Source organism: Gossypium hirsutum, chromosome D02 (genome assembly GCF_007990345.1).
Source record: "Gossypium hirsutum isolate 1008001.06 chromosome D02, Gossypium_hirsutum_v2.1, whole genome shotgun sequence".
NCBI lineage: Eukaryota > Viridiplantae > Streptophyta > Magnoliopsida > Malvales > Malvaceae > Gossypium > Gossypium hirsutum.
This window is the reverse complement of record NC_053438.1, coordinates 8,427,711-8,451,174: the sequence shown is the minus strand read 5'-3', so window position 1 is coordinate 8,451,174 and position 23,464 is coordinate 8,427,711. Positions and strand designations below refer to the sequence as shown.

The 23,464-nt window shown below is 35.5% G+C and overlaps 1 protein-coding gene and 1 long non-coding RNA gene across 7 annotated transcripts in view; one reads left to right on the top strand and one right to left on the bottom strand.

Annotated features, from left to right (window-relative positions):
* LOC107910550 (uncharacterized) overlaps positions 1-22,661 on the top strand; it is a 51,453-nt gene extending 28,792 nt beyond the window's left edge. Inside the window, exons 35-62 of one of the 6 annotated variants that reach the window (XM_016838421.2) lie at positions 1,526-1,629; positions 1,725-2,020; positions 2,102-2,186; positions 2,730-3,434; positions 3,549-3,867; positions 4,104-4,262; positions 4,349-4,512; positions 4,629-4,809; positions 4,913-5,179; positions 5,294-5,500; positions 5,786-5,840; positions 6,256-6,386; positions 6,473-6,976; positions 7,161-7,985; positions 8,088-8,164; positions 9,157-9,607; positions 9,755-9,841; positions 10,830-10,985; positions 11,086-11,270; positions 11,827-12,363; positions 13,043-13,220; positions 13,316-13,458; positions 13,551-13,677; positions 14,105-14,326; positions 20,760-21,116; positions 21,350-21,502; positions 21,639-21,923; positions 22,053-22,661. In XM_016838421.2, the coding sequence (XP_016693910.2) occupies positions 1,526-1,629; positions 1,725-2,020; positions 2,102-2,186; positions 2,730-3,434; positions 3,549-3,867; positions 4,104-4,262; positions 4,349-4,512; positions 4,629-4,809; positions 4,913-5,179; positions 5,294-5,500; positions 5,786-5,840; positions 6,256-6,386; positions 6,473-6,976; positions 7,161-7,985; positions 8,088-8,164; positions 9,157-9,607; positions 9,755-9,841; positions 10,830-10,985; positions 11,086-11,270; positions 11,827-12,363; positions 13,043-13,220; positions 13,316-13,458; positions 13,551-13,677; positions 14,105-14,326; positions 20,760-21,116; positions 21,350-21,502; positions 21,639-21,923; positions 22,053-22,154 (7,062 nt within the window). In that variant the 3' untranslated portion in view covers positions 22,155-22,661. Of the gene's footprint in view, positions 1-1,525; positions 1,630-1,724; positions 2,021-2,101; positions 2,187-2,729; positions 3,435-3,548; positions 3,868-4,103; positions 4,263-4,348; positions 4,513-4,628; positions 4,810-4,912; positions 5,180-5,293; positions 5,501-5,779; positions 5,841-6,255; positions 6,387-6,472; positions 6,977-7,160; positions 7,986-8,087; positions 8,165-9,135; positions 9,608-9,754; positions 9,842-10,829; positions 10,986-11,085; positions 11,271-11,826; positions 12,364-13,042; positions 13,221-13,315; positions 13,459-13,550; positions 13,678-14,104; positions 14,327-20,759; positions 21,117-21,349; positions 21,503-21,638; positions 21,924-22,052 lie in introns of those variants that run through there. The other 5 variants (XM_041088230.1, XM_041088231.1, XM_016838414.2 and 2 more) reach the window with 5 other exon arrangements.
* LOC107910551 (uncharacterized) lies at positions 18,955-20,035 on the bottom strand. The gene is made up of 2 exons (XR_001687673.2): positions 19,654-20,035; positions 18,955-19,267 (listed from the first exon to the last, which is right to left on the bottom strand). It is a non-coding gene; the product is annotated as an uncharacterized lncRNA (long non-coding RNA).
* Positions 22,662-23,464: the final 803 nt, after the last annotated feature.

Sequence of the window (23,464 nt, the reverse complement as noted above, 5' to 3'; positions counted from 1 at the left end):
TCCGAGATCTCAATTCATCAAATTCTCTATTTAAACCAGCCAGAAATAATAAGCTCGCTCATTCTCTTCTTTTTTCTTAGCTTTTACACCATCTCCAGGACACTCCCATTTGTCATTATAATATTGATCTAGTTCTTGCCAAAAAGACATCATCTCGTTATAATAAAAGTAAACTCCTTTTTCTATTGCCTAGCCTTCCAGAGTTTTATTTTTAGCTCAAAGATCTATGAAGTGTTTTCTAAATCTGAATAGGTGTCTTTCATAGCGTCACAAACATCTTTAACAATCGGGAGAAAAAGAAAAGGTTTATCTATTGATGCTTCCTTGGAATTAATAAGCTACACAATTATCATAGAATTTTTTGACCTCCACGTGCCCATCCTTGAATCACCCACTTGTGGTTGCTTGATTTCTCCAATTAAATGAGCTAGCTTGCCGCGCCCATCAATTGCTAGCTTTATGGGCTGCGACCATTCAAGCTAATTTTTGTCATTCAACTTGTGAGATGTCAGCTGAAAAGAGAGATGAGACGCCACTGTCCTTTGAGTCATTGCACTCTCCGACGACAAAGCTTTCTATCTTCGTTTGGTTATTGGATCTCTTATTTCCAATGAAGGTTATTTTAAACATGGTGTTACTAGAGATTTAACCTAACTCTAATATCATGAAAGTTTTCAAGAGAATTTTCAATAAAAATGTTTTCATTTTATTAAATAAAGAATTGAATTTAAATAATAATAAAAAGACTCACAACATAACTGGGAAAATAATTTTCTTATTCTAGTAAACTACTAAAAGATAAAAAAAATATTCCTAAAAAATCTCTATTAACTATTATAAAATTTATCTACCTAAATAAGTTAAAAAATATCCCAAATTATATGGGACTTCAACACGTATTTCAACACTCTGTGCTCCTCTTGAACTAGATTCCTTGACCAGGATTGCCTTCCAAGTATTGTAATACACGGTAGATAGCCTGTAAATGAACTTCTTTAGAATTGTGTATAAATTGATTTACCAGATTCATGGCTTATAGAAAACTCCTTTCTTTTTTTTCATATGGAGTATGGAGCTTAGTTGACCATATGTCTATTTGTCTGTGTTTGTGAAAGTACCCATTTTCACATACTCTTGGTGTACCTAGCCTTAACATTTAGCTTTGTTTGGAGACCTTACTTTACTGTCCTTGCTGTTGCTAGATGTCTCAGAATGGAAATTGTTGCACTGTGCATGCATGGGTATTATCAAACAGTTCTCAAATACGGTTTCACAAGTGTTGATTCGTTGGTTTGTAGTAACTCTTGCACTGTGCATGCATTAGTCTTATCAAGCCGTTCTGAGATAAGGTTCACAAGTGTTTATCCCTGGTTTGTCCTGATAGAATCATGCATTTACAGTTGAATTGGATGTTTTTCTTTGACATGGTTATATTACTTTGCTGCCTAGGATCCATCTTTAACTTTCTTGCACTTTGTTTTCCTCATTTTGCTGTACCTGATTAAATTTACTTACATGTGGTTAGGTTGTTTCTCTGGAGTTCACATTCTTTGATGGTACTAAGTCCTATCTAGATGATTCATCTTATGGTGAAAAACTTTTGCGCGCAAAAATGGATTTAAATTTCATGTAAGAATAGCATTAGATCTGATTATTGCTATTTTAATGAAAATCAAGCTGTTGATGAGAATAATTTAAATGTGTATTGTTTATCTTTTGAACAGGTATGCATATAAGGAAAATGATACCTGGATTCGTGCCGTGGTGAAGGATCTGACAGTTGAGACTGGTTCTGGTCTTATCATTCTGGATCCACTGGATATTTCAGGGGGATATACTTCCGTTAAAGAGAAAACCAACATTTCTCTGATTTCAACTGATATTTGTATTCATCTTTCATTAGGTGCAATTTCTCTTCTACTTAACCTTCAGTATCAAGCTGCTGCAGCATTACAATTTGGAAATGCAATTCCCCTGGCTCCCTGCATCAATTTCGACAGGATTTGGGTGTCACCTAAAGGTTTTCTTTAAATTATTTGGAGTGTGATGCTTTATGTCACTATTTTTGTTAATTCTTTTTTTTTTTTTTCCATGTCCATAGAGAATGGGTCTCACAATAATCTCACCATTTGGAGGCCACAAGCTCCATCAAACTATGTTATACTGGGAGATTGTGTTACATCTAGGTAAAACATGATTTTCCACGTTCCAGTTATGGTTAAAGACTTTGAAGTTCAGGCTTCTTTGTTTCTGTATTCTTTCATACTATAATTCGCTTTAGGTTGGTAATTTTGGTTAATTATCTATTAAACTATAATTTATATTGAGTCCTGGTCTGTGCTCTTGATGCCTATCTTCATAGGATTGATGTATACAGGTATTCTGAGAATGAATTAAATGTTTAAAGGGTTGTGTCTTAGTATGTTTCTAGGCTGAGCTTCTGTCTTTGGGTCTTTCATTTTCGGTCATTTTTGAGGATATGGTTGCTGGCCAAGAGAGTCTATGACCAGGAACTGAGCTAGGAAGGTTCCTTTGAAGTGAGTACTTATTCTTCTTTTTGATAATTTAAGATGAAAATTGCTCGATAGTTCCAGTATTATTTTAATAGGGACATTAAGTGAGTACTTATTCTTCTTCATGTAATTATTTTTTGTGACGGGAAAATTTACATTCTTATCAATATTTTTATCTTTGAATATTAATATGTAATTCCTTCTATTGTTCTCCAGCCCAATTCCTCCTTCACAGGCAGTATTAGCAGTAAGTAATACATATGGGCGTGTGCGGAAGCCAGTGGGTTTTAAACATATTGGCTTCCTCTCTCATGTCCTAGGATTGGAAGGGGTTGATGGCCATTCTGGTGTTGACAGTGATTGCTCCCTTTGGATGCCAATTTCACCTCCAGGGTATATTTCAATGGGCTGTGTAGCAAATGTAGGAAATCATCCACCGCCAAACCATGTTGTTTATTGTCTGCGCTCTGACCTTGTAACATCTACAACTTATTCAGAATGTTTGCTGAATGAACTACCAAATCAGCATTTTACTTCTGGATTTAGTATTTGGCGTTTGGACAATGTTCTTGGATCATTTTATGCTCATTCTTCGATTGCATACCCTTCCAAAGGAAATAGTTCTGACCTGAGTCATCTTCTACTCTGGAGTTCAGTTTGGTCCTATGCATCTCTTCAGGAATATATTCCTGATACTGTGGATAATAATCATTCTAGTCAACAAACAAGCAACCAGGGAGATAGTTCATCTGGGTGGGACATTCTCAGGTCAATTTCAAAAGCTTCTAGTTGTTACATGTCAACCCCTCACTTTGAGAGAATATGGTGGGACAAGGGTGGTGGCCTCCGCAGACCAGTGTCAATTTGGCGGCCTATTCCATGTCCTGGTCATGCAATACTAGGTGATTGCATAACAGAAGGGTTAGACCTTTTTATCTTGGAATGTTTCTTTGTCAAACTCTGTTACCATTATAGGTATTCTTTTGATCTCTTTGAGTTTTTGTCAACATTTGGCATGTTTTTTCCCCTTCCCAGATTAGAGCCACCTGCTTTGGGCATAATTTTAAAGTCTGAGGATCCCGAAATCTCTGCGAAGCCTGTGCAATTTACTAAAGTTGCCCATATTACGGGGAAAGGCTTTGATGAAGTTTTCTTCTGGTACCCAATAGCTCCCCCTGGTTATGCTTCTTTAGGGTGTATAGTTTCTAGAACTGATGAAGCCCCATGCATGGATTTCTTTTGCTGCCCAAGGATGGATCTTGTTAGCCCAACCAACATCATTGAAGTGCCCATTTCCAGAAATTTGAGCTCAAAAGCAAGCCACTGCTGGAGCATTTGGAAAGTTGAAAATCAGGTTAAGATAATGCTCACTTAATAGTCCATAAATGTCATTTAACTTGTGGGTTTTCTAAGATAATTTCATTTTTTTTAAATGTGAAACAAATAAGTTTATTAAAGAGAGCGTGCTTTTTATGCCTGCTCAGATTTGATATAAACTTCCTTAACTTTTAACTCTTCATTCTCTGAACTTTTAGTGGGAAGAAAAACAGATTATAGCTTTTTTGAATGCCTTACTTTTTCTCCTTGTAGGCTTCTACTTTTCTTGCACGTTCTGATATAAAAATGCCATCAATGCGGTTGGCTTACACTATTAGTGATTCTGTGAAGCATAAGACACGTGAAAATGTAACTGCTGAGATTAAACTAAGATTCTTCTCTCTAACAGTTTTAGACAGCTTACATGGAATGGTATGTTTTCTGAAAAAGAAAACATTACACTCTGGATCTTTTGACATGATATTGCCTTCCCTTTATGATATACTTGTAACCTTCAGATGACACCGCTATTTGATGTGACTATCGCCAATATCAAGTTGGTGACCCATGGTCGTTTGGAGGCTATGAATGCAGTATTCATTTCATCTATTGCTGCTTCAACCTTTAATAAACACTTGGAAGCATGGGAGCCCTTGGTGGAGCCATTTGATGGCATATTCAAGTTAGTTTCTTCCTCATTCTAGTTACTATTATTTGCCTTGTATGAGAGAGAGTGGCAAGGAAGTATACCAGCTAGTAATAAATTTGATCTTCTTTATTAATCTTTTTCTCCTCAAGGTTTGAAACGTATGATATCAATGTGAATTCATCATCAATAATTGGGAAGAGGATGCACATTGCTGCTACCAACATTGTGAACATAAATGTCAGTGCAATGAATCTTGATACTTTAATAGAGACCATTCTTTCATGGAGACGACAGTTAGAGCTTGACCAGAAAGCGACAAAGCTGGTTGAGGTAAGTTGGAAACTGTACCACGATTTTTCATTTTTGAAGATGTTTAGTTGATTACGATACTGAGTATGTACCTTAAAATATCTAACTAGATGTTCTTTTGTAGGAGTCTGGTGCTCATTCTGGAAATCAAGATCTGGCCTTTTCTGCCCTGGATGAAGAAGATTTACAAACTGTGGTGGTAGAGAACCAACTTGGGAGTGATCTGTACATTAAAAGGATTGAACAGAATTCAGAGGTGGTTGACCAACTTCATCATGGTGGCTTTGCTTCAGTCTGGGTTCCACCTGCAAGGTTTTCAGACAGGCTAAATGTTGCAGAGGAATCTAGGCAAGCACGCTATTATGTTGCTGCACAGATTCTTTTTGCCAAGGTTCTCAAATGATTGAAGTTTTTGCAACACATATTCCATTTTTTTCTTACAGTATATTTTAATTTGTTATTTAATTGCTTCTGAACAAAAATATGACTCATTAATAATTTGCAGGATTTACCTATAGTGGATGATGGTAATAGCCATAACTTCTTTTGTGCTTTGCGCCTTGTCATTGATAGTCAAGCAACAGATCAGCAAAAACTTTTACCGCAGAGTGCAAGGACAAAATGTGTGAAGCCCTTAGTTTCAGACAAGGTGTACCCAAAGAAAGGCATTGCAAAGTGGAATGAACTTTTCATTTTTGAAGTTCCTCGTAAGGTCTGTTGTGTGTTTACCAATTTTGTTCCTTTTCTTTTTGTTTGTGCTTCTTTGCTGTTTAAAGTAGGCACGACTTAGTTTGTGGATCTTCAGTACAAATAGCTGACATATTCATATTGCTCTGAAAGTAAGGTAAGTAAGCTAATCAAGAGAAGTAAAAAATTCTATCATAGTAAAATGCCACTTTCTGACAAGCACAATGAAGTGAAAGCTGTGATGTTGATATGGAAAGCAATAGTTTTTGTTTCCCAAAGTGTTAAGGAATTTCTGCATTTTCTGTCACAGGGGGTTGCTAAATTGGAGGTGGAGGTAACAAACCTTTCTGCAAAAGCTGGTAAAGGTACGTTTTTTTTTGGTGCATCAACTTGAGTTAAACTAGAAATTCACATAAAAACTAGATATTGAAGTTTTTCTAGTTTTTGTTGCTTGTTACGCTAAATCTGTTCCTCTTTTACTTTAAGGAGTTAACGTTCCTTGCATTCAATTTCATTTACTGTGTGGTAATAAGTACTCTAGATATATGGCCATTGAAATTTCTATCATGATTTGTTCTATCTGGTATTTTTTTATTTAGTTTTATCTTGTGATATCTTCTAAGTGACTAATATTCTGCTAGAAGTTTTTTCTTTATTGTTTAAAATTCTTTTATATACAGCAAATTTTCACTTATTCTGCTCAAGTCATCCTCTTAACTCAAACTTGAACAATTATATGTGTGCTTTAGTCTCTTTATTTTGTAACTTAATAAAAAGCAGGTGAAGTTGTTGGTGCACTTTCTTTTCCTATTGGTCATCGTGCCAATATTTTAAAAAAGCTATCTTCATCAAGGATGCTGCCTCCACGGAATGATACTCAGAATATTGAATCATATTCATTGAGGAGAAAGGTGATTTACTCTTTTCTGCATCTTTGGCCCAATAACTTGGCCTTTCTTTGTTTAAATAGAATTTTTTATCTGTCATTTCTTTACAGGTTCAATCCAATAATGTTGAAGATACGTATGGTCATGTTAAAATCTTTGTTTCCACATCTTATTTTGAGAGGAATACAACTGCAATTTTTCAAAAAGATGCTGAAAGCAGGGATGCTTCTGATAAGGACATAGGTTTCTGGGTTAGGCTTGGATCAGAGGGTTCATGGGAGAGCGTTCGTTCACTGCTTCCGTTGTCAGTAGTCCCCAAATCATTCCAAAGTGAATTCATTGCAATGGAAGTTGTTATGAGAAACGGAAAGAAGCATGCCATTTTCAGGGGTCTTGCAACTGTTGTAAATGATTCTGATGTTAATTTGGATATTTCAGTATGTCACGTGTCAATGATTCAGGATTCAGGATCAAGCACTCCTAACATAGTGGTAGAAGAGATCTTTGAAAATCAGCTGTATCATCCGATATCTGGTTGGGGCAATAAGTGGCCTGGTTTTCAAGGTAGTGATCCAGCATGCTGGAGCACCAGAGACTTCTCGTGTTCATCAAAGGTTAGTGATTTTGCATATGAAGGTTTCCATCTTTTTTGGATATCTTTTGTTGCATGACCATCTATCTATCTATCTATCTATCTATCTATCTATCTATCTATATCTATATCTATATATATATATATATATATGTATTTGGCATTCTTGGTATTATGTATGTTCTTACTTCACCTATATTTGGAAGGAATTTTTTGAACCTTCCCTGCCTAACGGGTGGGAATGGATATCAACATGGACTATCGATAAATCCCAATTTGTTGATGAAGATGGCTGGGCTTATGCTGCTGACTATCCAAATCAATGGCCCCCAACTTCTTCGAAGTCGCATATTAAATCTGGTCATGATGTTGTGCGTCGAAGGCGTTGGATCCGAACAAGACAACTAATTGCTGAGAAAGAAAAATGTTGCGTAAAGAAGGACTTCACTACCATAAACCCTGGATATTCTACTGTTTTATCATGGGGAAGTACTTCTAAAGCATCTGATCAGTGTTTACGCATTCGTCCTAGTGTTGATTATCCTCACCCCCCATATGCTTGGGGTCATACCGTTGTTGTTGCTGTGGCTTCTAATTTTGCAAGTGGGAAGGACCAGCCTTTTGTAGATCAATGTTATATTAAAAGTACTTCACCACAAGGAAGCAAAAAGCCCAATTTTGCTCTTCTGTTAAATCAACTTGAAAAAAAGGATATACTTCTTTGTTGTAGCGCTACTGTTGAAAGCAGACAAATTTGGCTTAGTGTAGGTGCAGATGCATCAGCCCTTCATACTGAGTTTAATCATCCTGTCTACGATTGGAGAATCTCTGTTAATTCTCCTTTGAAGTTGGAAAATCGACTGTCTTGTCCAGCTGAATTCACAATATGGGAAAAAACAAAAGACCGAAATTATATTGAGCGAGAGCATGGAATCATATCTTCACGTATGAGTGCTCATATATATTCAGTGGACATCCAAAGACCTATATATCTTTCATTTCTTGTGCAGAGTGATTGGGTTTTGGAAAAGGTAATGGGTTTAACTTTAATCTGACAATGCATTTTTTTTTTTGTCCTCATCTGCATGCCATCATGTATTAAATCTTTGTGCTGAACACATTATTATTTGCAGGACCCGGTTCTTATTCTGGATCTTTCTTCCGGTGCTCACATTTCATCTTTCTGGATGATCCACCAGCAAAGTAAAAGGTTGTGGCTCCTATTTTCTTGTTCACGGATGGTCACCTCTAATAATTTTAGTTTCTACATTCTTGTGATTTGTAAGCATGGGAGGATACTGCAGAATTACCATATATTTCGTATGCTGTTTACTATGCAATGTCTGGGTCCTTTTCCCTTGGATTCAAGTACAAATGAAATGAACAAGTTTTAACATAAACTGACTTGTCTTCCTTCAGAAGTTTCATTCTCGGTTGCCATATTTTTTTCCCGCCCAACAAATGCTTATTCTTTGGCAATATAGATTTAAAACACTGCCTGTTTTAAGAGAGGGGGGAGGGGGTTAGAAAGTATGCTACTGTTTAATTATATTTACTCTTTTGATATTTACTTCAGCTTTTAATTCTCTCTAGATCCTAAAAAAAATAAAAATCCTAGATCCAGACTGATACATAGGTTCTGCATGCGTAAATGAGTTTGATGCTTTGTACTTTTATATATTTTCCCCTCCTAAATTAGCTTATACTTTACATAATAGGTTTAAATGTGCTTTGTGATCCTAAGTATGTAGGAACCCTTGTTTGATTTTTGCTGGATAATCTCCTTCATTCTTCACTGACATGTAAAGTTGGCCACTTCTTAAGATAAAAAATGGAACTAAAGGATACATTTTCCTCTCATGTTTGTTTCTCCTTTATAATGGTCAGTTCCAAGTGTACAAAAACCTAAGTGAATGGTGTCAAATTTGATGCCATAATTCTCTATATCTTTTACCAATAATGGATTCACAAGATAAGTGAAAAGAATATGTATATGATTCTTAATTATGTAGGTTCCTTCGTATGATCAACTTTGATGGAATTTATTTTCTAAAAATAAAGAACATGGGTACAGTTGCCCGGTAAAATGTTAATTAGTTACTAACCGTTTGAATACTTTTAAGGTTATTGCATTCTAGTTTTTTCTTATTAAAAAAGTACATCCTTTAATGTTATCAATAGTCCTTTCATGTGCTTTTGCAGGAGATTGCGTGTGAGTGTTGAACGTGATATGGGAGGAACAGGTGCTGCACCAAAGACGATAAGGATTTTTGTTCCATATTGGATCATTAATGATTCAGCTCTGCCTCTAGCTTATCAAGTGGTAGAAATTGAAGGTTCAGATAATGCAGATATGGATTCACGTTCATCTAAAGCAGTTAAATCTACAAGAACAGTTTTGAGGACCCCTTCGTACTTGGCTGAAAGGAGACATTCAGGTCCAAGGAGAAACATTCAAGTACTTGAAGCTATTGAGGACACCAGTCCAATAGCTAGTATGCTTTCCCCACAAGACTGTGCCGGTCGTAGTGGTGTTACACTGTTTACATCGCAAAAGGATACATATGTGTCCCCACGTATTGGCATTGCTGTGGCTCTCCGAGATTCTGAAATCTACAGTCCTGGGATTTCTCTTCTTGAGCTTGAAAAGAAGGTAATATGTTAGTGGTCTAGATGTCTACATGCTTATGTATCTTGTTTGATCTGTGGGCTAGGTGGAAATAAGGGGCGGTTCTGGTTCTGATAAATTTTGGAGGTGTTGCAACCATTTGTGATGCTAACAGAACTGTAACTATTCCAGGAACGTTTTGATGTAAAGGCATTCAGTTCAGATGGGTACTACTATAAGCTTTCAGCTCTAGTTAATATGACCACAGACAGAACAAAGGTGGAAATTTTGAGATTCTTGATGCTTTATATGTTATTGTCGTTCTTTTGTTCCATTCTCTCATAATAAAACTTTAGTAGTTTTATTCTTTTTATCTCTGTTCACTGCTTTCCTCTTTGGTTTGAACTTTTGGAAGTTATCTCTATCCATCCTTGTAAATTTTGGTCCTTGTTCAGATGCAAACCTTAGTTGCGATTCTTATAGCCTGTGCAATATTTTCTTTTTCCCCTCTTATTGTGTAGGATAAAATTGTCAGTTGGCATTCAGATCATTGCAGCCATGATACAATAACCATTTATTGGTCTTATATGTTACTTCTTTCTGCTTATTTCTGTAAAACAAGCTGCCGATCCACTTCTAGTTTGCTTGCTATAGTTGCATGAAGTTTAATCACTAGCCCTTTGATAATCCTGCCTTCTAATGTTTCCTTCTTATTGTTATCAGTGTTCTAATATAGCCTCTTCCTGTAAACAAAAGCCAAAACTTTGCTGCTAGATACTCGGGCAAATTGATTATGTAGCAGTAGGTTGAAGATCGTGAACTTTTTCTTATGAAATTTCTTGTAGACCAGATCAATGAACATTATTGCTTACGTGCGTATGGCTTTCTAGTTTGAGAAATCTATTCGATAAGGTGGGATCTTCTTTAGAGAAATACTGCTATGTTCCTGTGTTGGTATTTTCTGACCCCACAAATCTGTCCCACCATTGTGATTGTAGATTATGTGAGTAACCTATAGCATTTACAATCCTTCAGTATTCAGCCTGATAGCAACTAGTATTGAATCAGAATGGAAAGGATATTTTAATGGTTCAAGACAAAGAAGCTCTGTGTCCTGTCACATGCTTAAAAAGCTTCAACTTAGATGTTTAGACTGAATAAGGGAAATTATATTTTGAAGCAGTCCAACATATAAAATAGTTTATTGACAATTTTTGTATAGATTTTTTTAGTCATTTAGTAACTACTTGCAATATTTGATGTTCAGGTCATTCATCTTCAGCCATACATGTTGTTTGTCAATAGGGTTGGTTTAAGTTTTTGTCTTCAGCAGTGTTATTCTGAGACAGTGGAATGGATCCATCCCACTGATCCCCCAAAGCTCTTTGGGTGGCAGAGTTCTTCAAAAGCTGAGTTGTTGAAGGTGAGTGTACATCGGTTATAGCAGTGATTCAATATATTTTCCTGCATGCATTCTTATATTTGCTTTGACTAATTGCCAATTGAACTTCTTTTTATTTCAGTTGCAGGTAGATGGATACGGGTGGAGTAAACCTTTTAGTGTTTCTACTGAAGGTGTGATGCGCATTTCTTTGAAAAATGACACTGGAAGTGATCACTTATTTTTAAAGATTGAAGTTAGGAGTGGCACAAAAAGCTCACGCTATGAAGTTATCTTCCGTCCAAATTCCTCATCAAGTCCTTACAGGTTACACATTACACCAGTGCATGTACTTCTAAAACTTCGTTAAACACTCTTTTTCCCTTTACCATATGCATTTTCCTGTTTCCCAGGCATATAAGAGTGGCTGGGGGTCTAGTTAGGTCAGTTTGGATTGAGTCATTTGGGGATGGGTTATGGTATCAGTCATATTGCTTCTGGGTCGCATAGGATTTCAACTTGCTCAATTTTGGTTCACATAAAGTCACGTTTTGGTCATTCCCTTAAATAATTTGTATTATAGTATGTACTATTTCTTAATTAAGTTGTGGTTCAAAATGAGAAAACAATAAAAGCTATGCTCAATTTAAGTTTTGGAGTATTCAAATCCATTGTGTTGCTTCTGTCTGAGGTCGGTCAGGCTAAGTCACTGACTTTAGAAGTCAAATGGGGTTGGACCAGGTTAGATTTTAGGTGTAGCGGACAGATACTTCGTCTCTGGTTGGTTTTCCAATTCTACATGCATGTATCCCCTTTCTTGAATTCCTTACTGCATTTCTTTCATCTTCTCTTTCATTATAATATTATTATCTTCCGGGAACAGGATTGAAAATCGTTCCATTTTCTTACCAATTCTCTTCCAGCAAGTGGATGGTACCAGTGGTTCATGGCACCTCCTTCTTCCCAATACAGCTGTTTCTTTCTTATGGGAAGATCTTGGTCGACGGCATTTGTTGGAAATCCTTGCAGATGGAGCTGACCCATCAAGGTCAGGCAAGTACAATATAGATGAGATTTTCGATCATCTGCCGATTGATGTGGCAGGACCTGCCCAAGCTTTACGGATTACCATCCTGAAAGAAGAAAGAGTAAATGTTGTTAAGATCAGTGACTGGATGCCTGAAAATGAGCCTCCTGTAATCATTAGCCAAACGATTCCATCCACGTTATCAGAGCTCTCCAGAAGTGAGTCTCATCAACAGCAACCACAGTCCACCTCAGAATGTGAGTTTCATTTTATTGTCGAGTTTGCTGAGCTTGGAGTGTCTATTATTGACCATACACCAGAGGAGATATTACACTTGTCATTGCAAAATGTTCATTTGGCATATTCAAGTGGCTTGGGCTCTGGGCTTAGCAGGTATACTCTGTTTCTAATAAACTTTATCTTGCTGCAATAAAGCAAGATTTATATGATCACAATGCAAATTAGCTTGTACTAAGAAGAATTGTCCCATTTCTACCAAAAAAAATGTCCACAAGTTCTTTTTTATTTGAACCATTCATAGCATGCCTTACAGTAAAAAAACTAAACTTGGTTTTATTCTTGAATCATGAAATCATTACATATTACTGGTTTCAGGTGGTCTGCTTTTGTTGCCAGTTACGTTTCAAGTGGTAAACTGTCTACTAATTCATTGTGGATTTTCAATACCCATTCTTCATAGGATCACATAACACAATTACCATCATGTATAAGTCACACTATTACATGTGTTTTTATTATCCATAAATTCATTTCATGTGCAAGTTAAGCACTAAGATGCTCTAAACTTGCTTGATTACATGAAATAATAGGGGGTCGTACACTTTTTTCCCCTTCTAGCCTCAAGGAGGGCTCTGACTTTATGAATTGAAGGCCATAGATTTAGCACAACTATGCTTTGGGGTATGCTATTTTGCAGAGAACATGATAAACTGTCAACTTCTTATGCAGACAGAATAGATGTTTAGTATAGTAGTTTCACGTTATCAGAATTCTTTCCTCTTTGTCTAACTGTTTGTGATTGTTTACTGATTATGTCTTGTTTTTATTTAAGGTTCAAATTAAGAATGAGAGGAATTCAAATGGATAACCAGTTGCCATTAACCCCAACACCAGTTTTATTCAGGCCACAGAAAATTGGGCAGGAAACTGATTATATTTTGAAAATTTCTGTGACTCTACAGACAAAGGGATCACTGGATCTATCTGTCTATCCATATATAGGTTTCCATGTGAGCATGTTAACTCTTAAAGGCTTGAGCAGAGTTTTATTTTTTCGACTTAGTTGTTTATATAGTCATATTTATTTTGACTGGCTTATTACCAGGGGCCTGATAATTCTGCATTTCTAATAAACATTCATGAACCTATTATATGGCGCATTCATGAGATGATGCAGCAGGTCAATCTCAGTAGGTTATCTGATAGTAACACAACAGCTGTGTCATTTGATCCTATCATTCATATCGGGTAAGTGAAAACCTTTCCTATTTTCATATTCAAAGCTTTGCTCTGAATTTGATTGCTTGAGCCATATGATTTGTATGTAACATGAAATACAGGATTCTCAACATCTCAGAAGTTCGACTGAAAGTATCAATGGCTATGTCGCCTAGCCAACGCCCTAGGGGAGTCCTTGGCTTTTGGTCATCCTTAATGACTGCGTTAGGGAACACAGAGAATATGACTGTAAGTGTTATGTTTAATCCCTTTTGTTTCCTTGTTTATAGTTCTTCCTGTATTATGATCTTCAATTATCTACCTGGATCTGAAAAGCCACTTATATTAGCAAATGTAAGCCAGAAGAAGATGCAGAGAGATTATATAACTTTGTAGCATAAATATCTGCTAAGATTCACGGCCTCCGAATACAGATCTGAAAATTGCAGTAAATTTGTTGATAGATTCATTTTGTTTGGGAATTACAACAGTTTGGCAGCATAAGACTGAAAACATTCTATGAACTTATATATTTTCTGTTAATTAAGTACTATTCTATGGATGCAGTACCTCAAGCAACTCTCTGAGCTATGTATATACCAAAGTTTTGCTAAACCAACTTTTGTGACCTTATTGTCATTTATTATGCACATCTAATACAAGTGTTGAATAACAGGTCAAGCTAAATCAAAGATTTCATGAGAATTTGTGCATGAGGCAGAGTATGATGATTAATAATGCTATTTCAAACATCAAAAATGATCTTCTTGGTCAACCACTTCGGTTGCTCTCTGGTCTTGATATATTGAGCAACGCAAGTAGTGCTCTTGGACATATGAGTAAAGGAGTGGCTGCTTTATCAATGGATAAGAAATTCATTCAAAGCCGACAGAGACAGGTATGTCACAAACCAAAATTCGGATTACTAAACATACTCTTATTGCAAAGTTTCTCTGATTTGTCCATGGTGCACTAGTTATTGCAAAAATAACTACAGAAATCTATGATGTGCCTTATTTACTGGTGCCTGAATGGTGTGTATAATAACCCTAAACCCTGAGTGATGGCTGTTGGTTGAGAATAAATTTGTGAATTTTGAATGTAGTATTTTTACCCTCTTGTAAAGTTGGCTTTACTAACATTCTGTATCTTAGATGGTTTAATGATCGATTGAAAATGAAAGTGTATGTTAAAGATTGATTATAAAACCCGTTTTTGCCCCAGAATGCCATCTGTAAGTTCCTTTTTTGATTTATTTGCCTCACCCTTGAATCATGTCTAACATTGATGGAACTAACAAATCCCTTGAATGCAGGGATTTAATTCACTGGTTTATTCCTTGTTATCATTAGGGTTTGGATTTAGGGCAGATTTTGGGAGAGGTTAGCAGTAGATTTTTTGGAGATATTTTATTTCTTGAGTTATTTCCCTATTTAGCCTAGGGTGTTTACTATAAATATGTACATACTTTTCTCATTAAAATATCACACATAATTCAAAATCTCTTTTCAATTTTTGGCACTTACTTACAGTCATTTTTAGTTTGCAACATGGTATTAGAGTTTTAGGATTTTCTTTTTTATCCTTTGTTTTCGGCCTTAATACTGTGTATTTTGTGAAGCAATGATCACCTCTGTTTTTCTTTCTAAATTTTCATTGTGAGGTGTGTGTGAACTTGCTAAACGCAAGCAAACATATTTTCTAGTTATTAGAGAAATTTTATTCCTTTCCATCTTGATCAGAAAGACATTTTTAGTCCATCTACCATTTCTAATGTTTCAAGGATAAGATGGCTGTTTTTTTCTTCCATTGATGATTGCACCGATGTTACTTTGATTTTTTTTTACTTAAAACTAAGTTTAAGGTTAATATAGCGCTCCCATGGTCAAAAATCAATTTGGGGTTGATATCAAAATGTTTAGGTTTGGTGATGCTAGAGACTCTTTCAATCAAATTATTTATTACCCCATATTTTCAAAAGTAACAATACATGGGTCTTCTTGTTTGAATACCCCCACAAGAAAATGGGGTAGCAAAGAAGAAAAATAGCCTTCAAAAATATTAGAGCCTTTTTATTTCAAAGCTTCTTTTTGGGTAATAACGTAATTTCAATATTTGAAATATTCAAATAAAGTTTTATTATTGTTTATCATTGTTTTATCTTATTTTTGTTTTAGATGTAATTGTCTATCTTTACTTCTATAAATTGAAGTTTTTATCCATAAAACAAAGGAAGCCATTTTATTACTTCAGTAGAGAATTCTTACAGCCACTCAACATTTTTTAGTTTCCAAATTTTAACACTACAAACATCCTTGCCCTTCAAATTTTCGATTATTTGTCATTTTTCTATATTCATAATCAAAACAATTGAAATTAAATTCAATGGCTCTAAAATATATTTTTGTGGGATATCCCTCAACTCAAAAGGAGTAAGTGTTACCGCCCTTCATCAAAGAAAATTGGTCTGTGTTACTTTTTGCTTAACTTGTCATCTATTCGCACGTCCAATTTTGCAGCTTCTTATTCATCTTGTTCGAACCCCGTGCCTAAAGGTCCCTTTAAACCCATGTTTGCTCCTGTTGCTATACTTGAACTCATTCTTGAACCTGTGCCTAAAATGTAAGATTTGGTAATGTATTCACAAGGAGGAAGATGTTGTTTATGAACCTATGCAAGTCTAAGAGTCCAACTCAAATCCTTTGAATGAGGTAACAATTTCTAACTGTCCATTTAAAGGTAAAATTGAATCTCATAATGACCAAGATCTTCCGATTGCCCGTAGGAAGGGAATTAGAAAATGCATAAAGCAACCATTATATCCTGTGACCAAGACATTCCAAGTATTTTCTTAGGATTGAGGTCACTCATTCTAAGAAAAGAATTTTTATCTCTCAACAGAAGCATGTTACAGGATAATATGCAAACTAGCAATTATTCCCATAAATCTTAATCTTCAACTTGTGAAAGAAAAGAAGATGCTACAATAGACTATATTATTAGTAGATGAGAAGCATGATTGAATTGGATAATGGTATTTGTAGTAGTTGTGTTATCGACATTAATAATTGTAGTATCGATCATTTTTATGTGAGGCAATAGTAAGGAAGAAAAATAAGGTCGAAGAGAAAAGGAAAAAATCAAATTTTGTTGGTTTGAGCTTTGAAAGCTCTGATACCATAAAGAAACTGTGAATAAGGTAGAATGAAACATACTTTCATTTATTGAAATTGGAGTATTTATAGAACAATACTCAATTAACAAGAATTCAAAATAAATCAAAACACGATATCCTAATAAAAAGAAATCAAATTTTAAAAATTTTAATAAAGTCTTGTACTATTTGTTTCAATGACTAGTTGGAAGACTCATTTGTCTTAGACACAATTGAGTATAGCATATGAAGTGATTGTTATTAGTTAGTTTATGAATAATCTAAAGACTTTTCATCTAAAAGTAGCTCATTGAATGCTATAGTATCTCGCAGCTTGCCACTTCGCTGTTCATCATGTGTTCGAGCTGCTACATGATTGGCCAACTTGTAACACTCCTCAGCCTCCATGCTGCAAACACTAATATTGTTTCTCAAACTCTTGAACCTGTTTGATGTATACTCAATTTCATTGTCTGATCTGAGTATCTTCAATTTGCAGCTAGCTTGATTTTCAACAGCTACTTTGAACTTCCAAAAGACTTCTGCTACTTCTGACTTCAACTTCAAGAAATATACCCAACAAAAGCTTGTGCAATCATCAATAAACAAAACAAAGTACATGTTGCCACTTAATGAAGATGTCTTCATAGGTCCACGTACATCAATATGGACCAAATGCAGTTTATCAATTACTCTCCAAGCTTTGCTAACTGGAAATGGAAGTCTTGCTTGCTTTCCAAGTTGACACACTTTACAAACATCCTCATACTTAACCATTTTGATAGGTTTTCAACTAAATCATTCCTGGACAATTGACTTAGAGACCTATAATTAACATGCCCTATTCTCCTACTTTATAACTTAGTTTCATCTACTAAGTTTGCATATGCTTTAAAAGTTGCAAATTTCCAGTCCACAACAAAACTTCTATCAAACATAGCAACTGATACAAGTTCACACCCACATGGATCAAGAATCAAACATTCTTTAACTTTAAACACATTTGAATAACCTCTATCAAGCAATTGACCAACACTTGGCATATTTTAATCAATTTCAGGTACAAAAAGAACATCTAAAACAATCTTTGTACTTGATGGAGTGTTGATTAAAACATCTTATTTCCCTTCTATCTAAATGTACTAGCCACTTCCAACTCTAATTCTGGAGTTGAAACTTTTGTCAATCTTCTTGAAAAAGCTTGCATATGAGGTTATATGATTAGTACAGCTACTTTTAAAGAGCCAATGCTTTCTAATGTTGCTATTAGTTGCAAAACATGAGGCAATGAACATCAACTTCTCCTGAGCTTGGTTTCCATCAGCTGCCTAAGCTTGAGCATTATGCTTTTGTAATTGCCTTTTGTTTTTGCACACCCTCTCCATGTGACCAAGCTATTTGTAGGCTCTACATTGGATGTCTAGCTAGAACCATTAATATTTCTTCAAGTGAGTGTTCTTGCAATGAGAACAAGATGGATACTTCTCCTTTCCACTGTCTCTCATTTGCTTTTCTTTACTTTCACTCCAACTCTTCTTTCCCTTTTTGCTTGAGGAGCTCGAGCCTTCCTTACTTCTAGATTGGAAAGCTCCTTCAAAATGCTCCTCTTGTCTACTTGTTGTTCTTTGCTTTTGAGCATAGAGAGCATTTATCAACTTAGATAAAGAAATTGTTGATAGATCTCTTGAGTCTTCCAAAGAGGAAATCTTAGACTCATATCTCTCAGGGAGAGTGGTTATAACCTTCTCCACAATCCTGTTGTCACTACATTGATCTCCAAGCAACCTTATGCTGTTCACAACAGTCATAATTCTATCTGAATATTGCTTGACAGTTTCAGTCTCCTTCATTTTCAAGTTCTCGAAATCCCTTCTCAAGTTGAGCTATAGCTGCCTTGTCTTTTCTGAGCCTTGGAACTCCTCCTTCAGCTTATTCCAAGCTTGTTTGGGATTTTCACAGGCCATGATTCTGGTAAAGATCACATCTGATACACCATTTTGAAGGCATGACATTGCTTTATGCTTCTTGGCACACTCCTCACTATATTGCCTCATTTGAGCAATAGTTGGATTTGCTTTCAAAGGTGGTGGCTCCCTATCAACATCTATTACCTCCCACAAGTCAAAGGCCAGGAGGTAAGTCTTCATCTTGACTACCCAAATATGATAGTTCTCTCCAACAAAGACAAGAGGTGGTGGTGGTGAAAAACTCCCTAAAGACATGTTAGCAGCTACAACAAAGAAACAAAGTTGGTTCTTTCTTTCTTGACAAGAAAATACAAACAAAAACAGTAACCCTCAAAGATGAGAGACTTTTGATTCCAATTGTTGGTGATATTGTCAAAGAAAAACAGAGAACAAGAAGCAAAAACGTGCAGCGAAGGAGCTTGTATCTATTAGCTCTATCATTCAACAAGAAAACAAAACATTTAAAGTCGAATACATCACCAAATACTCAACTAACCCCACTAAGCTATCTTAATGCATCAACTAACTAAGCTGTAAACATAACAAAACTAAGTTCCAAATGAACTAAACTAGTCTGCCATGCAACTTGATGAAACCTGCATGCACCAAGGCTTCAGCTACATCTCGCCACTTCCAAAGACATCTCGCACTTCGCCACTGTCATTTCACAGTTCATCTCACAGCTTGTCACTTCGCGATTCATCATGTGTTCGAGCTGCTGCATAATTAATCAATTTGTAACAAATACATTGATGTTGATTATGCTAGATCAATTGTTGATAGAAGATCAATCGCAAGATTTTGCACCTTCTTTGATGGGAGTCTAGTGACATGAAAAAGTAAAAAATAAAGTGTAGTAGCTCAGTCAAGTAAAAAGGCTGAATTTTGAGCAATGGCTCAAGGTATGTGCGAACTACTTTGGTTGAAGATCATTCTTAAAATATTTGAAAATTAAGTGGGATGGTCCTATGAAATTATTGGGACAGCAAACCTGCAATCAGTATAGCTCACAACCCAATAGAACATGACCAAACAAAGCACATTTAAATTAACAAACACTTCATCGAAGAGAAGTTGGAGAGTAAATTGATATATAAAACTTACCAAAGGCTTTAGTAGCTCAATTTTCCAAACTATTGTATTCAAGCTAGGAATGGAGAGTATTTATTCACAAACTTGAAGGCAATTGCGGGAAAACTATAACTACAAATCCCTTGAATGCAGGGATTTAATTTAGGGATTTATTCACTGCTTTATTCCTTGTAATAAGGGCTTGGATATAGGGCAGATTTTAGGAGAGATTAGGAGCAGAATTTTTGTAGATATTTTATTGATTACGTATTTACTTATTTCCATAATTAGCCTAGGATATGTACTAGTAATATTAGGGATGAAATCGAGGCGGGGTGGGTAGATTTTTGCCCACCCTGACCCGAAGTTTGACTAATTTTTTGACCCCGCTCCGACCTCTAATCTTAAAAAAATAAATTCGATCTAATCTCAAAATTTAATGGAAGACCTAGCTTTGTCCCAATTAAATTTGAATTCAATCTAATTTTTTATTTTTATTTTGAAGCAAATAAGATTATTATTTTTAATTATTTTAACTTTTATTTTGAAGCAAATAAGAATTATATTTTTGAATTTAGACTTAAATATTAATTTATTTATTTTAATTTATATATTTATTTATTGAAAGAAAAAATTTAATATATGTATATATATTAAGGGCATTTTAGTAAAGATTCTGTGATGGAGCGAAACGGATTTTACTTCAAACTCAAACCCGACAAACTATTTTTATAATTTCACCCGACCCTACCCGCCCCGAACCCAATTTTTTTAAAAAAAATCTGACTCTAACTGATCGAGTAGGGTCAGAGCCCATTGGGTTCTTTTTCATCTCTAATAAATATATCTACGTATTTTTCTCATCAAACACACTAGACTGAATTCAGAATTTTTCTTTTCAGTTTCTAACGTCTCTTTTCTTTTTTCTCCCTACCTCAACAATATGATAGTGCAGTTAATTGAGTGTCAACCATTTATTTTGCTTTTTCTCCTGCTCATTCTGTTGTTACTAGGATACTATATAGTAAAGCCAATAGACATCCAATAGGCCTCTGCTTTGGTAATTCTTACTCGATGCTATGCAGTTAACCATCTCGGAACTTTCACATTTTCTTTCCAATTTGATCTTTTTCTGGCAGGGGAGCAAGAGTGTAGAGGACTTAGGTGATGTTATTAGAGAAGGGGGTGGAGCACTAGCAAAAGGCTTGTTCAGAGGAGTTACAGGCATATTAACAAAGCCTCTTGAAGGCGCAAAAAGCTCTGGTGTCGAGGGCTTTGTTCAGGGTGTTGGAAAAGGCATAATAGGAGCAGCCGCACAGCCTGTGAGTGGGGTTCTGGATCTTTTGTCAAAAACTACTGAAGGAGCAAATGCTATGAGATTGAAGATAGCATCAGCTATAGCTTCAGATGAACAGATCCTCCGGAGGAGGCTGCCTCGTGCAGTTACTGGTGATAGTTTGCTTCGGCCGTATGATGAGTACAAAGCACGAGGACAGGTACTTCTATTTTTTATTCCCTCTTCTCACTACTCTGGTGTAGTTGGCTTTAAATACATTAGTAGGACAACTGGAAGAGACCCTTTTTCATTATAATTTTGGTCATCCATTTGCTCTTGCTGTTTTCAACTTGTCTGTTTTATTTTATTTCTTTTTGAAATTTGATTTGGTGATCACCTGCTTGTGGTTTGAGCACAACTCTTTAGCCTACTGGCTTTCTTTTCATCTTGAAGGTCATATTGCAATTGGCGCAGTCAGGTTCTTTCTTTGTTGATATATTCAAAGTACGTGGAAAGTTTGCACTATCAGATGCATATGAAGATCATTTCATGCTACCAAAGGGAAAAATTATCATGGTTACCCATCGGAGAATAATATTATTGCAAGTAGGTCAATCAACTTTGCTGGAAAGTGGAAATATTTTATGGCTGACCATTCCCTTTTCTTTTCTCTTTTTTTTCATTTTTTGTGTTTTTTCTGAACATGAAGGTCAAACATTGCATTTTTTTTTTCCTTCTTCAGCAAACTTCTCTTATCACTCAGAGGAAATTCAATCCTATGAGGGATCCATGTTCAGTATTGTGGGATGTTCCGTGGGATGATCTGAAAACAATGGAGTTGACTCGGGGAAAGAAAGACCTACATAAAGCTCCACCTTCGCGGCTAGTACTCCATCTAAAGGCTAAACCAACAGAAACAAAAGAGCAAGTTCGTGTCATAAAATGCAACCGAGGTACTCATCAGACCCTTGAAGTTTACTCTTCAGTTGAACGAGCAATGATCACATATGGAAGAAACCTTTCAAAGGTTAGTTTCTGGATCATATATGTTCATCGTTGGTTTGTTCACATGTAAGCATAGATGATGGTTTGCATTTAAGTACAGCATGACCTGGGATTGTCAGTGTAAAGATTTAAGACTCTTTTCTTGATTCAGGAGCTACTGAAGAAGGCTACTAAACCATATTCTCCAGTTACTGATGGCACTGCCACTGAAATGATCCCTAAAGAAGTGGCTAGCAGCTGGTGTCCTCAATAGGTGGTGCGTATGCGATCAACTTTTGGCAACAGCAACAACTAACTTGGGAATCAATGCCAACAGACTTTTTGCCGATAAAAAAGGTTTAAGCTAAGGGACGAAGTTGAAGCATCCATTTTCGAGCATTGAATGAGCTTTCAGACGAATGCGCCTTCATCTTCCACCAAGGATTCACTTATTTTGCAGTTTTGAAGGAATTAATGAAATGGTTAGTTTGCAGTGCCCCATAGAAACATGGATATGCATCTTCCTTCCACCAAGTTATCTTCTATGCCAATCCAAAGTTTAAACAACACTAACAAATGGCTCGGCGGGAACACTAGATGTTTGAATATAAATAGATATTTCTTCATAGAAATCTTAATGTTAGTGAATCTCGCATATAATCAATCTCATTAACCACTTGAAATGTATAGGTTTTTTATTTTCTTTCTTTTTTTTTATTACAATTTTTGTACATCTCTATGGTATCACCTGTCAATGCACCATTTACAATTGTGGCTCATATCTGTCAATCCGTTTGATGCTTTTCTTTTTTCTCTTTTTTTTTTATTTTCATGATATTTTAGCCTTATTTAGGGAATTTGATTCCATAGTTATCTAAACAGACTGTATTGATTAGTTGAATCAGGAATCAATTAGGGTATTGATTTGAAGAAAGGCTTTAGACAAGTTGTCCGTGTAATGGCCCAAATTCAAGGCTATCGAAATAGTGGTTTCGTAACCACAAATCCGATTTAAAGATAAATTTATTTTAATATTTTTGCATGAATATTAATATGATAGGAAAATCGTATAAAAATATCTATAGAAAAATTTTACCGATTTAGTGGTTAGTTAGAAAAAGAAATTATTGAAGAAATTGAGTAAAAATAAGGTATCGAGACCTCGATCTCGTAAAACCGAGTCAAAAATATTTTTATAAATATTTATTAAGTGTTAGTAATATGGTATTAAAATTTCGTTAGAAAATTTTAATGTTTGGATAGTCAACTAAGTGAAAAAGACTAAATTGAAAAAGGTGTAAAAGTTACTAGAAGGATTAAATAGCTCAATTGTTAAATGAGGAGGGGCATAAATTGAAGATAACCCCAAAAGAAGATATTTTGGGCTGCATAAGCTGAGAAAAATTAGGAGAATTGAAGAATTAAGGGTAAAATTGGAATATTGCAAAATTTGCTTTAAAAGTTAGGACTAAAGTGGAATATCTAGAATTCTCTTCATATTTTCTGCATTCTCATCAGCCAAAAACGTCCTAAGGGTTTCTTCAAGCTGGTTTTTCATAATTTTTGCACCAAGTGAGTTAATTC